This window comes from Dendropsophus ebraccatus, chromosome 14 (assembly GCF_027789765.1).
Source record: "Dendropsophus ebraccatus isolate aDenEbr1 chromosome 14, aDenEbr1.pat, whole genome shotgun sequence".
Taxonomy (NCBI): domain Eukaryota; kingdom Metazoa; phylum Chordata; class Amphibia; order Anura; family Hylidae; genus Dendropsophus; species Dendropsophus ebraccatus.
In genome coordinates, this window is record NC_091467.1 from 9,492,546 (window position 1) to 9,509,625 (window position 17,080).

Sequence of the window (17,080 nt, forward strand, 5' to 3'; positions counted from 1 at the left end):
TGCAGTAAGCAATTAGTTGAATGAAATAGAACTAGAGATGAGTGAACCTGGAGCATGCTGGAGTCCATCCGAACCCGAACTTTCGATATTTGATTAGCGGTGGCTGCAGAAGTTGGATAAAGCCCTAAGGCTATGTGGAAAACATGGATATAGTCGTTTGATGTATCCATGTTTTCCAGACAACCTTAGAGCTTTATCCAAGTTCAGCAGCCCCCGCTAATCATATGCTGAACGTTCGGGTTCGGACAGACTCCAGCATGCTCCAGGTTCGCTCATCTCTAAATAGAAGTTTTTCTTCTTTTCTTTCAACAGAGAAACAAGCCGTCAAGAACAAACCCAAACCACAGCTGGTGGCCGCTTCCTAACCTGGTGCCCACGTTGTGTGGTCAGAAGTCTGTATTGTCTCTCTTCCCTCCGTCTTATACTCCTGGAGGGAGCGCCGTGCAGTGTTGTGCTGGAACCTTCCGACCAGGGAGAGGATCCAGCTCTGTGTCAGAAGCGATAATCTGCATCATCCCCTCTGGTTTACATGGGGGGGGGGCCTCTTCTGGGCTGGTGGGGTGACATCTCCTTCCTGCAGAACCAGGACTGGCGGAGACGTAGCAGTCGCCCATGAACTCCTCATTCATCTGCGCTGTCTTAGCTTCACCATCTTGTAGATTATTTACTGGGATGATTCCTCCCTTGGTCTCCTGCGATACTTAGCCGTTCTCACATTGTATGATGACTCTTTCTCCTAGTGTGGCTTTTATTTCCTTAGTTAAAGCGGGAGCTGCCGACTGTGAATAACCAGGGTCCTATGGTGGATGTCTCACCCCGCCCTTCCCCCCCCCTTCCCCCCCCACCATGTCCGGATCTTGAACTCTCTTCCACTTTTATCACGTTGGGAGGTAACAATTGCTGAAGCCCAATACTCCTAGGTGGCGATCTTTCGTAAGGTATTGGTCATTGTGCATGCTTGATTCAGAACTTTTTGTTTTTATGTATACCTAATTTCATATGATGAAGATTCAGAATAAAAAAACACTAAAAGTAAACGGCTGATGATACAACATGGTGTCCATAGTGATCGCCCAAGGGCTTGTCCTACCTTTTCTTGATGGGATTTGAAAAAGTCTGAAGATTAAAGGGGTTGAAATTATTTTCTTTCAGATCAACTGGTGCCAGAAATTTGTAAATTGTATCTATTAAAAAAAAAACCCTCTTCCAGTACTTATCAGCTGCTGTATGTCTTGCAGGAAGTGATGTATCCTTTCCAGTCTGACAGTGCTCTCTGCTGCCACCTCTGTCCATGTCAGGAACTGTCCAGAGCAGCAGCAAATCCCCATAGAAAACCTCTCCTGCTCTGGACAGTTCCTGACATGGACAGAGGTGGCAGCAGAGAGCACTGTGTCACACTTGAAAGAATGTGCCACTTCCTGCACCACACACAGCAGCTGATAAGTACTGGAAGACTTGAGATTTGTTAATAGAAGTAAATTACAACTCTCTGGCACCAGTTGATTTTAAAGAAAAAACATATCAGTGAACTCTACCCCTTTAATAGCGGTGATGACCTCCTCCATAATAGAGCGCCTTATAAAGAAGATAAGGGGTGATGTATACACTCCCTTCTCTGTTGAATAGGGCAGGAATGCCTCTTATGTCATGAAGGGGTATTTATGTGGGTAGTAATGCACCAGCCAGCTATATGAGAAGTATGGTTCATGCTTGACACCTCTATGAGATCAGATGACATGCTGTCTTTCTCTGTATAATAGAGAGGACACTCTCCTCTATGGAGAATAAACAGTCCAGTGACTACTTACTGGCCTCCTGCATCCGGGAACTTCCTGAAAATGGAACATAAATGATATTAAAAATCATTGTAGGGAAAAGTTCATCAACTTTCCAATTTCCTTTGGCCCTCGTTGCTTATAGGGAATATTGAGACCTTGGCTTTCATTTCCTAACCTGCCATGTTTATGATTGGTCACAATGGGCCATTTTTTTAATTAAAAAAAAAACAACTCTTTGTAGATTTAGGCCGTCCTATCTCAGGGTAGCATTAAAAACTAGTGACAGCAAAGCTGAACAGAATGATGTATCACTTACATTGTTCTGTGCATCTGATCCAGAGATCTCCTGAATAACATGGACAATAAGTAATCCTCTCTATTATGTGCATGAGCCCAGTAGTCCTGGATATTCATGAGAAACAGATAACTCTGCCCACCAGCTGCTGGTTGGTAGTTATCTATTAATGCTGTGTATAGGCAGTCATCTGTCAATCAGCAGCTGGAGGGCGGGGGTGCGACAAGAATCCTATTCTCCTGCATATTAGGAGAACGGCTGAACAGAATGATGTAAGTAATACACCGACCTGTTCAGCGTTTCTGTCACTAGTTTATGCTGTCCTCATTTAAGGCGGCCTAAACATAATGACAGATTCTCTTTAAGAAAGACTGCCTTACAATTGTCACGATATCTGCTTCTTGACAGTGAATTGTTTCCCACCAAAGGTTTTATAACTTGTTCTGTTTGATCCCTTGGCGGCACATGTTGTACATGTGCGGCACGGGCGCCCGGGCTCTGTGGATGGGTGACATACATGGAGGGTGTGCTTTTATTATAATACCATGAAGCTGACAGTAAGTACTTCCTATACTTACTATAACATTTTAGTGATGCCTCTCACTGACAGAGCAGCACCATCACAGTGTGACAGTAGGGGGTGCAGATCACCTTCCATGGTAGCCGTCGGCCTTCACTAATATACTAGCAGAGCACCCATCTCACTGATCAATGTTATGCATATAAAAGTTCACTAGGGGGGCTTACAAAGGGGTTTAAAAAATATAAAAGTTCAAATGCCCCCCCCCCTTTATTTTTTTAATGAATAAAAATTATGGTAGATTTAAAAGGCGTCACTATTGGCACCCAAAAAACAATTGTATCCACAATGGCAAAATACCCTATGCCCTTATTCAGTGCTACAAAAACATGGCCACTTTCTTTCAGAGACAGCACCGCTCTTGTCTCCAGTTCAGGTGCGGTTTTCAATTAAGCTCCATTCACTTCAATGGAACTGAGCAGCAAAACTCCACCCAAGCTGGAGACAAGAGCGGGGCTGTCTCTGGAAGAAAGTGGACATGTTTTTGTAGCACTGGATAACCCCTTTAAGGGGTTTACTGACACAGGAGTGTGGATCATTATTAGAGCCCTGGTGGGCTTGTTCAGTATTTGAATACTAGTGGCTGAAGAAGTTGGATGCAGTCAACCTGCGGCTGATGGCGGAATGATGATGTGGTGTTGGCCCTGCAGCATAACCGCCCCCCATGTGTTACATTGCCTTACACACTTGTCTCGCCTGTCCTCTCCATACTCGCACGTTTGGCATGGACAAACATTCTTGTGTTCTCTATGGCGAGGGGCAAGCTGCCACCAGACAGCTCTGGGAACTGCTTATCTCTCCAAGAACAAAGGGGATGGGCAGTGAAATTCCATTATGCTTGACCCCTATCTCCATCAACACTGGCTGGAGCCCCCCATACACTTTATACTGATAGCTATTACGTGTACATGTACAGCTGCTACAGTGTATGTGGAGCTGGGCCTTGTAGCAAGTGAAAAGGCTGTAGTGAACTCTTTAATGGGCTTGTTCACCCAAAAAATGTTTCTTTCAAATGAACTGATGCCAGAGATTTATAAGTTACTTCTATTTAAAAATCACCAGTCTTCCAGTACTTATCAGCTGCTGTATGTCCATCAGGAAGTGGTGTGTTTTTTCCAGTCTGACACAGTGCTCTCTGCTGCCACCTCTGGCACTGGAAGACTGGAGATTTTTTTAATAGAATTAAATTAGAAACCTCTGGCACCAGTTGATTTGAAAGAAAAAAAAATAGCTGAGCTACCCCTTTAAGTGACTGTCCGGACCCCTTATAATCAGAAATTGATGGCTTATTCTTAGTATAGGCATCAATTGATGATAAGCACAGGGGAGGAGGGGGCCTGTATCTTGGTCTTGTGAGTGGGAGACCATATCTCCCCTGATAATACTGCTTTCCTCCCGGAGATCACCTTTAGTGACCTGTTGGATTGGCGCGTTCTCGGCTTGTATAATACCTGCTTGGCACAGAATAGATGGAGAGGCAGAACACAGGGCCCTGAGAGAGCTGCCATTGTGTTGGAGCTGGGCTGCAGCTTTGCTGTCTGCTGTACACCCACGTAGTGCGAGCGTGGGATGCTCTCCTTGACTCAGCTGCATCTCACCCCTCACATTGTGATTCACATACACACAGGGGCATTTCACCCACCTCCCACTGAGTAGGATGCTGAGAAATAGCAGACCCTTACCCCCTCCAGATCCCTGTCACCTTAGTGATTCAACAAGGAAGGTTCTGCATTGTCATGAATATTAGTCTAGGTAAGCACTAGATCATTTGTGACAATAGCAGCACATACTTCCCTGCTTGACATCATCTACAGTTGAAACAATGCTGGCAGTACCTAGATGTACCACCAGGGGGCAGCCACAAGCTTGCAGTTGGTTTTACATATACCTGCACAATGTTGCAGAGCACGTTGCAGATGTATTATCATTAACTGCAGTGATAATGTGTATTTATACAATATCAGGGGCTGCAGATCCCCCCGTATACATGTTCTATTCCACAGACACCAATTATTCTTTGAGCCGGTCGTCTTGCAATAAGCTGACATTCATGGATCTCACTATTGTGGCCCCCCATTGTCTCTGCAGCAGTACATGACGCCCAGTGATATCAGTCCATGGCGAGAGACGGCTATGCAGCAGGGGAAATGTCCCCCGAGTTACCACCATATACCGTATGGAAGCGACAATCCCTTTATGTGGATCCTATACAATATATGGGGAGCCAGAGACTTGTGTATTGCATCAATACAAAGAAAACTACAAACATCATCTCCTTATATCCTTGAGTTTATAGATGGCGTTCTATGTGCGTCATGTATAACACATAGTGTCCCAGCATTGTATATAACGTGTCTCTTTCCCCTCCGTTATCACTCATGCTGCAATAGCCGCATGGTATGCAACCTAGGGTTCTCCAGCTGTTAGAAAACTACAACTCCCAGCATGCCCTGGCAGCCTGGGGATAAATTTGCATACCTTTACTGTATATAGATATATATAGAAGACTATAATCCTGTGCTACAATAACTGCAGTACTAACATTGTGTACTCCTCCTCCTCCTGTAGTGATGTCATGTACATCCTTCAGTATGTTAGGAGTTGTAGTTATATCCTACTAAACCCCACAGAGAAGCGTATGAACATCTGAAGAAGAACATATGCCCCTCACTATGTACGACTAGTAGTGTTGTGTGTTGGGGTGACCTGGTATATGTTACCGCACCGCTCTGCCCCCCGCTGTGCCATCTATTGACTTGGACCCAGTGATCTCTCTATTCTCCAATGCACATGCCATGGAAGGCTCCACCAGTGTTCTTTTCCCCACTACACCAGTGTTCTTTTCCCCACTACACATCATTAGCTGTGTCCCTTATAGGAACTTACACGGCCACTAGAGCCTGCTCACTCCTAGTGATTGATGGTCTTTGTAGGATTAGGGCAGAGGTCACCAGGCCACGTCCACATTTAACATGAGTTGTTATTGAAAGGGAAAGGCCTATTAGATGTACCAGGCTTCATTAGGAGAGTGACCCCCCCTTGTGTTCTGTGGAGCTGTGGTTGGTAAACATAATATTAGGGTCACAGAGAGGGGCACCACTTACTGCACATGAAATATACTTGACATCTTTTAAGAAGGGGCATCAGGGAGATTGTATATAGTGCTTGTACATAGACCCCCTCCAGCCAACACACCAGACCCACGAAGCAAAGATATAACCTCCAACTGAGTCCTTTATACAGACTAGAGATGACACCCCCCAAAATGGCATAGTGTGGGTTGGCAATACCTAGGGCAATAGAATCCCTCTAGTATTGTAGATAACCCCCATTGTTCCCCCTTGTCTTGTAGTTAACCCCCAGGATGCCCTTTGTATTGTAGTTAAGCCCCATGATGTTCCTAGTTCAAACCTTCTTTCTTGACCCCAGACCAGACTGTTACCAATCCGCGCACTATCTGTGGTGGTGCCTGGCAGCAGAGGAAAGTGGAGGAGTATGTGGGGCACTTGGGAGAGTTGTTATGTATGATCTACCCATAGAACATATGGCTGAAACCTCCTATACCTGCAGTCATTACATGTAGTCTATCCTGCAGACCACATACACTGTTCAGTTATATCCCTTGATGCTACCCCACATAGGTGCTGTTATAGTAGCTGTAATGACCAGATATTCTGGATTATCAGATGGTCATAGGAAAAGTATATACTGCTCAATCATTTTCAGTTCTACATTATATTGCCTTACATTAATGATGAGACTTTCTGGATTATCGGACGCTGGATGTTCCTGTCCCTGTGGTTATCGTTTCCTGACTGGGAGTATTAGCGATAATTCCCATAGCCGGGCACAGTGTGCACAGCGATCATTATGTCTTGACCTCTTTTCCGTATTCTGACTCGCTGTGGGTTTTTGAAACCCGATTTCCTGCTGTCAGCGGTTTTCCCGCTAGTAATGAGCAGTGGATGAAGGCGGTGAGTCTCCTCCGTACACCAGGTACCAGTATTACACCTATTAGTGATTGTCCATATACTGTATACAAAGATAAATCCATTCACATTAGTCCATATTAAATATATTCTTCTGTCATATCCGGGAACCAATATGGATGCCATCACAGCTCCTACACAGCTAGAACCCTGAATTATAAATCTGCTTTATGCGGCGATGTAGGAGTAGGGGTGTACCAGGCTGACCCCATATCAAACGTGTAAATGGGATTTATCCCCCTCCAAGCATGAATATGTAGCAGCTCTGTGTAATAATCAAAGCTAAACACACTTTTTTGTAATGTTGCTTAACATGGAAAAAATCTAGGCCACCATGTGTGTCCATACTATTACAGTCTTACACCAGACACATGAATGTAATACATCAATATTACTGCCACAAGGCCCAGACTGACTGTAGGTCTAGAGACCCAAAGTACAGATTAGTACAGTACAATATTGTCATTTTGGGCCATAAGATCAGTAGTCAAGCTGGGAGCTATAATATGGATACAAAATGAAATGTGAAATGTGAGACCTCAGACCAGACCCCTAAATTATCAGAACTCCAACCTGACCCCTAAATTCTAAAACCACAGACCCAGCCTCTAAATGATCGGACTTTAGACCAGGCCTAGAATTATCAGTCCACAGACAGGACCCCTATATTATCCGTCCTCAGACTAGGCCTCTAAATTATCAAACCTCAGACTAGGCCTCTAAATTATCAGACCTCAGACTAGGCCTCTAAATTATCAAACCTCAGACTAGGCCTCTAAATTATCAGTCCTCAGACTAGGCCTCTAAATTATCAGACCTCAGACTAGGCCTCTAAATTATGAGACCTCAGACTAGGCCTCTATAAATTATGAGACCTCAGACTAGGCCTCTAAATTATGAGACCTCAGACTAGGCCTCTATAAATTATCAGTCCTCAGACTAGGCCTCTAAATTATCAGACCTCAGACTAGGCCTCTAAATTATGAGACCTCAGACTAGGCCTCTATAAATTATCAGTCCTCAGACTAGGCCTCTAAGTTATCAGACCTCAGACTAGGCCTCTAAATTATCAGTCCTCAGACTAGGCCTCTAAATGATCAGACCTCAGACTAGGCCTCTAAATTATCAGACCTCAGACTAGGCCTCTAAATTATCAAACCCCAGACTAGGCCTCTAAATTATCAGACCTCAGATCAGACCTCTTAATTATGAGACATCAGACTAGGCCCCTAAATTATCAGACCACTGACTAGGCCCCTTAAATATAAAACCTTAGGCCAAAACTGTAAAGTATCACACCCCAGGTCGGACCCCTACTTTACCAGACCCAAGACCAGTGTTCTTGACATCCGGGCACCTCTTTTCTCACTCTCATGATGTCAGGCTACCCACAAGACATTGTTTGGCGGGCCAGCCAGTAGTCATGCCAGCGTGTAGGAGTTACCACAACCCATTTCCTCTTGGTTTTTGCCACTGCCACCATGTCAGACACATGAAGGCACTGATCTAATGGACTTTGTTGTGCTCTTAGCTGCTTTTCTATATGTACACAAATATCTGTCCTGCAGAGAGGTGACTATTCCTCATGAGCTGGGCCCACAGGGTGCCTACATTTATTGGGTGATAATGGAGAGCTGTACTGGCACCATCTGTACTATATAGAATCTGTATTGTTGCTATCACATGGAAACAAGTATTTGGGCATTGTATTTGAATGCTTGTCATGTAATACTATATATCCTCTGTAATGGCCACTGCAGGGGAACATGGTGGTTGGTCTCTAGTTCCCTCAGATGACTGTCAGGATTTCCAGAAAAAAAATTCAAACCAACCGGTGTCAGAAAGGTATACAGATTTGCTTTTATGTAAAAAGTATTCCAGTACTTATCAGCTGCTGTATGTCCTGCAGGAAGTGGTGTATTCTTTTCAGTCTGACACAGTGCTCTCTGCTGACACCTCTGTCCATGTCAGGAACTGTCCATAGCAGCAGCAAATCCCCATAGAAAACCTCTCCTGCTCTGGACAGTTCCTGACATGGACAGAGGTGGCAGCAGAGAGCACTGTGTCAGACTGGAAAGAATGTTCTATAGTCTTTATGAAGATAGTGGCTTTGGAAGGGCTTGGTATTGGGGCTTTAGCAAGTTAGAAGCACAGCTGTTACTATGCATAACTACAGCAGCACCTGATAGATATATATATATATATATATATATATATATATATATATATATATATATACAATAATAGACATACATCACACTGCTCCTGGTAGTTTTCTTCATAATTCCCACAATATGGTCTCACCAGGGCTGGGGTCGTCACACGTTTCACGTGGTTTCTGCTCATTGCAGTGTAAAGTCACCCAGGGACAGGTCACATTGAATGATGGGAAGACTTTTGTACAGTGACAGATGTGATGAGTGCGGGAGGTGACGGGAAGACGCTGCTATCTCTCTAGGGTCATAGTGGTCTGGAATAAAGCACGAGGATACATAGGCTCTCTAGGAAGCTGCCGCCTTCTCCCGTTCAGTATAAATCTGCAATTCTCAGCCAAGATTCCGGTGTTATTAGCTCAGTGTAAACACTGCAGGCATTTTCTACTGGGTGACACAAAGGATTTCATCTCTCTAGAGAAATAATATTACACAGAAAATGAGGAGGAACATTAGTTTTGTATGTGCAAATTTTTATTCTAAGTGACAGGAGAAACAAACTTGGGGATATTTATAAGCATTTGTGTTCTTAGTCCTTGTATACTGTATACCCATTGGGGAAACTGCAACTGGAGTGGGAAGCGAGATGGTTGCAGCAAAACTATACAACCTTTCATGGTCTGGAAGCTATATGGGTGAGGTTAAGTGCCATGGTGGCCTGCCAAATGTCAGTCATATTCCTAGTTCCCCAATCTTGAGCATAATTATACTTGAGAATGAGGGAAGGATTGCTTTGCCAAGACTGCCGCCACAGCTAGGATACAGGTGGTGGAGTAACGTCAAGCCCATTGGACATTAAGCTGTATGTGCCCTGCACTATGTCAGGGTGGAGCGAAACCAGCAATGATCAGAAGAAATTGTTGTTACCCATTAATCCGAGTTAAGTGTGTTAATCCGTGTTAAGCAGAGAGGCCAAACTGTTTGGGTTTGGTAACGTTCTCAGAACCACAGTGCTTGGCATTTGACTCCCTGTGGCTGCAGAAGTTGGATGGAGTCATGGTGGATACAGGCTATGGCTGTATCCATGTTTTCTAGGACACCCTAGGGCTCTATCCTTCTCTTTCTCTTGCACTTCTCTTCTCACCCGCTCACAACACACCTTATAACTGCTGTAGAAGGAAGTCACATGGGGAGAGGAAGTGTCACTGGGAGTCAAATGCTGAGCGTTCTGGTTCGGAGAGTGTTGATAAATCTGAACTGTTTGGCCTCTCGACTGAACACTATTTATAAGGCTATTTCCAAACAATATGAAGTCCATCATTCTACAAGTGGAAAACATTCAAGACAGTCGACAATCGTCTCAGGAGTGACCGTCCCATCAAATTAATCTCTGCAAAAAATCCAAGAGCTATATCATACTCTACAGGTATCACGTTAGGTGTTCACATTCACGACTGTACAATTATGGCTTATTTGGAAGGATTCCAGGGGAAAGCCTCTAATAAGCAAGGCTGCATCTGAACAAACCAGAAGACTTCCGGATCCAGGTCCTGTAAATAGATGAGCAGATATCTTTGGCCATGTTGTACAGCAACACATTCGGGGAAAACCAAACTCCTCAAATTGGCTTTCAATCATGGTGGTGGAAGGGCAACCATTTAGTCTTATTTTGCAGCCAGAGGATTCGGGCATCTTAAAGTCACAGAATAAACCAATATATTCTAACGTAAAGCGTAAGGCCATCTATCCAACAGGTAAAGCCAAAACTGGCTCATACACCGGGACGGTGATGAAGTCTGCAACAGAATGGCTGAAGAAGGAAAGAATCAAGGTGTTGTGAAGGCCCAGACACAGTCCAGACCTCAACCCAAGGCCCTAGGGCATTTACCTCTTTACATTGATAAGTAGGAACGTTACAGGAGCCGGATCACTACGTGGAGGAAGAGGAGGTGATGTCTTTCACGTGTCTCATCCATGTGATAATGAGCCGTTATTGCAGGGTGTCAATAGGTTTCCTTTTACCTAGCGCTGTATTATCTGTCTATGCTACTAGTGTTTGTCTCGTATGTAGATATGCCAATTAGCTGATAGGACTTCTCTGTTCCCAGGTAATATCCTTATTGTTTGGTTTGGAAGAGCACGTAAACCTGAAGTGCAGGCTGCATGAACAGGAGGAGCTATTAGGAAGGAGTTATTATGGTCATTGGGGGGGAGGGACATCTTTATTCTCCTTAATCTGAGGTCTTTATTATCACAGTATACTGAATATACTGCTTATATTAGTCGGTTGTCCCCGGTTATCAGCCAAATAGGAAAACTTCTTTATAGTAGTCCCGTTGAAGAACAACATGATCAGTCCTATCTATGCAACTTCATTCCATATGCGGGACATCTTAAAGAAGCACTCTCACTCGGCACACTCCCCCAAACCCCCAGGTTTGGCAATGGGGATCACGCTCTTCTTTGTCACCACTGCCTGATCTTCTCTACAGATCCGTAGCACAGTGCGATTGCATAGATCAATGACCTTACCGTCCAAACTAGTGGATAATGGTGCAGATTTTGCTTTTGATGGTCGATTCTTTTGAAGCCACGTTCTATAAAGAGAATAGGCAATGAACAATGTAAATCTTTAATGTGCAGGAATTATATACAGACTGTGACTATAAACAGTGGAGGAATCCACTAGACCAGCGGAGATGGTCACTAGCCAGGAGTCAAGATGATCAATTCTCAGGGATCTTTACAATGATTTTATTGGGTTTTTAATGTATTAAAAGTTAGGGCCCAATTACAGGGAGCGATAATCTGCTGAATCAGCCAGATTATCGATCCAAGTAATAAAGACAATGATCATCCACTGATCGTGTTTTTCATCATACACATTGCTACATGTAATAGTTATGTGCGGCTAAGGGCTCATGGCTGTATAAAAAAAGTAATAAAGTTTATATAAACCTGTCCAATCTCCCCAGTGTTTCTGTCCGCTCCCCAGTGTCTTCCTGGCTTCTGGCTGCTCTTTGCAGCAGCTGCGAAAACTACAGAGCTGGTCTTTGAAGTGGCAGGTGGCTCAGCCAATCATTGGCTGGGAACGGACATTGTAGCTTGATGATTGGCTGAGCAGCCTGTCATTGCAGAGCCCAGCTCTGCAGTTCTGGCGGTGGCTGCAGGGAGCAGGAAGAAGCCAGGAAGACACCAGGGAGCCCGGAGGTATGTATAAACCTTATTATTATTATTATTATTATTACTATTATTATTACTAAAGGCAAGGGCTGCACATACATTGTTAATGATATATATATATACACAGTATATATATATATATATATATATATATATATATATATATATATATATATACATACATACAGTATATATATATTTCGTCCTACGGCGGCACAAAGAACATATGGGTTACAAGTTATCTCATCCTACCGGGCAGAAGAAACAAAAATAATGAATTAGCAATTAAACAATAAACTAATTTAGCCCAGGACCTCTAAAGGTCCTTTTACACTGAACGATTATCGTTCGTTTTTGCACGATAACGATCGCATTTGAGCGATAATCGTTCCGTGTAAACGCTGCGAACGATCAAACGACGAGCGAGAAATCGTTCATTTTGATCTTTCAACATGTTCTCAAATTATCGTTGGTCGTTCGCAAAAAAATCACAGATCGTTCCGTGTAAACAGTCTTTCGACGATTTCACCTATGTGCGAGATAGGCTTAAGCGATCGCAAAACGATTGCATAACGGTTTTTCCGTACGATGTATCGTTCCATCTAAACGCTGATCGTTATAAAAAAACATTGTTCATTCAAAATCGTTAATCGTGCAATCGGGCGAATTTTCGCTCCGTGTAAAAGTACCATAAGACTGGCCTCAGAACATACAGGAGGCAGAGGGAGGTCCACATATTCTCTGCGCTTTTGTACACCAGTTCCCTGTTCCTCCCTGTCGTACGGTAGAGGTTTAGCATGTGAGACATAATGCCCTGTGGCACTGACCATTGGAGTCTTGAGCTTGCTCCTGACTGTAATTGTTGTAATGGAGGGCATTTACCATGTTGAAGCTCAGGCTAGGCTCACTTGGAACACAGCGCAACTTCCGGTCTTTTCCCGGATGTCGCCACTGCTCCTGATAAGAAGTTTGCATCTCCTCTCTGGGCCGGGCACGGATTTTTGTAGTGCCCAACCTGGACAATTGGCTCATCAAAACACCCTCAGAAATACTGTTCCCTCAACACATCAGAGCAGGCTCGGACTGGCCCACAGGGGAGCAGGGGAATCCCCCGGTGGGCCCTAGCCCTTAGTGGGCCCCTGAGCAAGAGGTTGGCCTCCCTGTTTAGCAGCTCTAGGATGACATATAGTTCCCCAGGATTCGCTATAGTAATGTGTGCTGGTGCTGGTTATAACTGGTGTATGTAGGATGGGCCCCTAGAATTAAATTCCCTGGTGGGCCCAAGGTACCCCAGTCCGACACTGCATCAGAGTCACCATCAGCCTTCCTCAAGATCATGAATTCATCATAAATTGGGAGAAATCCAATGTCAACCTGTCCAGGATCTGCAGGTTCCTAGGATTCATCATAGACTCCATTCAAATGAGAATTTTTCTTTCAGAAGAGAGTTGGCAAATTAACCACGGCGGTAACAAATCTACTCAACTCTTCTCAAGTCTCTATACGGGAAGGCATGACAGTTCTTGGTCATCATCTCTGGAAGCTTTGTCCTCGGCCAGAACTCACATGAGACTCCTCCAGTACCACATTCTTTCCAGGTGGGATGGGCTCCAGTTGACTCTCCACTCTTCCCTTCCCATTTCCTAGGTAACCAGGAAGGACCAGGAAGGTACGGTCAGACAAAATCACATGCGGGAAATGTCTGTCCAATGCTCCCCAGTTAGTGTTTACCACAGATGCGTCCAAACTGGGCTGGGGAGCTCACCTTGGGGATCTCTGGGTCCAAGGGAAGCGTTTTTCCTCAGGGTTCATGGGGTTCGTCCAACCTGAGAGAATTGAAGACTGTTTGTCTCTATGTCACTTTATGAGCAAGTCCAAGGCAAGAAGATTCTGGTTCAGTCAGACAATTTTGACAAGCAGGGCGAACAAGGTTTCCTCTGCCTATGAAGAAGTGCCAATCTCTAGTGTCCTGGTCAGAGACTCGCCGAGGGAGATCCTGGCGGTTCACATTCAGAGGTAAGCCAATATGAGCAGAGTGACCCAGCTGACATCAAGTGGACCAGTCAGAGTGGGCTCTTCACCTGGAAACATTCTCTTGGATAGTCAGGAAAATCAGAGCCCCCAAAATAGACGTGATCGCGGTTGAACAAGAAGCTACCCATGTTCTGCTCCATCAACAGGGGGGATGTTCCAATGTACCTGGATGGCCTGTCCATCAGCTGGTCCGACAAAATAATTCATGTGTGTCCACATTTTCCCCTGATTACTCAGGTTCTCAAGAAGATCAAGGAAGATTAGGTGTCCGCAGTTGTAGTCCTGCCCTTAAAACCCTCAGGCTATGTTCACCCACAGTGTTTTTGCTCAGTATTTTTCAACCAAAACCAGGAGTGGATTTGAAAACACAGAGGGGGAGATTTATCAAACACGGTGTAAAGTAAAACTGGCTCAGTTGCCCCTAGCAACCAATCAGATTCCCCCTTTATTTTCCAAAGAGTCTGTGAGGAATGAGAAGTGGAATCTGATTGGTTGCTAGGGGCGACTGGGCCAGTTTCACTTTACACCATGCTTGATAATGTTCCCACACTGCTGAAATTTAGCGGATGGCCGCCATTTAACTCCTAGGCGACCTAGGATGTACCGGTATGTCCTGGAAGTCCCTGGACGTACCGGTACGTCCTGAGCTATGAAGCGTGCTCCGTAGCGGAGCGCGCTTCATAGCAGGTGGGGGCCGGCGGCAATTAGCCGCCGGCACCTCACCGTTAATGACACACTGCAGCGTGACATTAACTCCTTAAACGCTGTGGCCGCGGTGTTTAAGTGTAAGTGACAGGGGATGTCCCTTTTCACTTACCGATCGGGTCCCCCGCAGTGTGACTGCGGGGGTCCCGATCGGTAAAACGGACCGCCGGAGGTCTCTCACCTGCCTCCGTACGGTCCGATCGGCGATCTGTTCTCTGAGCCTGCACAGGCAGGCTCAATGAGCAGAGCGCCGATAACACTGATCAATGCTATGCCTATGGCATAGCAATGATCAGTGTAAAAATCCAAGTAGTGTAAGTAGAAGTCCCCCAAAGGGACTTCAAATGTGTAAAAAAAAAAAACCTTAAAAACACCAACACACTACCCCAAAACCCCTCCCCCAATAAAAGTCTAAATCACCCCATTTCCCATTATATAAATAAAACATATAAAAATAAAGAAAGAAATAAAGAAACATATAATATACAGTAGCGTACGTAATTGTCCGATCTATTAAAATATAACAAGCGTCATTGTGATTGGTGAACGGCGTACACGAAAAGAGGGAAAAAAAGTGCGCGGATTACCGATTTTTTGTTACATTATATATAAAAAAAAGTTTTATAAAAAGTGATCAAAACGTCCGATCTTCACAAATATGGTATTAATAAAAACTAGAGATCATGGCGAAAAAAAAACACCCCATACAGCCCCGTAGGTAAAATAATAAAACTGTTATAAGCGTCATAATAGGCCCATTATATTATTAACTAATTGCCAAAAAAAAAAGGATTTCATAAAAAAATATATGTATAACATTAGAGAATCTGTGTAACCTGCATGTGGTTGTGTTCGGACTGACCTATAGAGTAATAATATCATGTCGCTTTTACCATATAGTGCATTATGTAGACACAGGAACCCCCCAAACGTTACCATATTGCATTCTTTTATTTTTATTTCACCTATTTATATCTTAAATTATATCATAAATAATATATTCGGATTCCGTCATACATGTTATGGTAGAATGAAAGACGCCATTACAAAGTACAACTATTCCTGTAACAAATAAGCCATTACATGGCCCCAGGGGCGTAGCTAATGTCTCTTGGGCCCTGGTGCAAGAGGTCAACTTGGCCCCCCCCCCCCCTTACCACATACTGACTAACACAGCCGCTGCTACTGAATAAAATCCTCTGTACATAGACCAATATCACCTCATCCAGTCATATGGAGGTGGCCCCAGCTCTACACAGGCTCTATACATTATATACATTACAGTGCAAATATATCAGGTGACTCACAGGGGACGTCTTCTCTGATCGGAGTTCTTCCCTTTTCATCTTCTCCATCTGCCCAGGGCCATTATGAGAACTTTTTGGAGCCACGAATCCACAGAATCTGCCAGACAAACATATTAGGCTCCACACACTGACACCATCCTCATCTCTCTACAAACTGCACATCTGTATTGGCCCCTTTAGACCCTCATTTAGTGGGTAGCCTGACTCTATGTGACTCCCTTATAGTACATATCCCCCTATTGTATACACCCCCTGTGTAGTCCACCTTATAGATGGCCCCCCAATGTTTCCCCCTTATAGATGGCCCCCTGTGTTGTCCCTATTATAGATGCCCCCCATGTTATCCCCCATATAGATTGCCCCCATGTTATCAACCATATAGATGCCCCCCATTTTATCCCCCTTACAGATGCCCCCCATGTTGTCCCCTCCTCCTGCCCCTCCATCATCATACTACTACCCCTTTCATCCTCCTGCCCCTCCATCATCATACTACAACCACCTCCACCATAATACTACTACCCCTTCATCCTCCTGCCCTTTCATCATCATACCACTTCACCCCTCATCATCCTCTTGTTCCATCATCATCATACCACTACATCCTCATCATCCTCTTGTTCCATCATCATCATACCACTACATCCTCATCATCCTCTTGTTCCATCATCATCATACCACTACACCCCTCATCATCCTCTTGTTCCATCATCATACCACTACATCCCCATCATCCTCGTTCCATCATCATCATACCACTACACCCCATCATCCTCTTGTTCCTTTATCATCATCATACCACTACACCCCATCATCCTCTTGTTCCTTCATCATCATCATCATCATCATCATACCACTACACCCCTCATCTTCCTCTTGTTCCATCATCATCATCATACTACTACACCCCCATCATCCTCTTGTTCCTTCATCATCATACCACTACACCCCATCATCCTCTTGTTCCATCATCATCATACCACTACACCCCTCATCATCCTCTTGTTCCATCATCATACCACTACACCCCTCATCATCCTCTTGTTCCATCATCAT

General features: G+C 44.4%; 1 protein-coding gene across 1 annotated transcript in view; it reads left to right on the forward strand.

Moving 5' to 3' along the window:
• Positions 1 to 1,037, forward strand: part of CHMP6 (charged multivesicular body protein 6) — a 15,537-nt gene extending 14,500 nt beyond the window's left edge. Inside the window, exon 8 of the mRNA XM_069953527.1 lies at positions 313 to 1,037. Within this exon, the coding sequence (XP_069809628.1) occupies positions 313 to 365 (53 nt within the window). The 3' untranslated portion in view covers positions 366 to 1,037. The remainder of the gene's footprint in view (positions 1 to 312) is intronic.
• Positions 1,038 to 17,080: the final 16,043 nt, after the last annotated feature.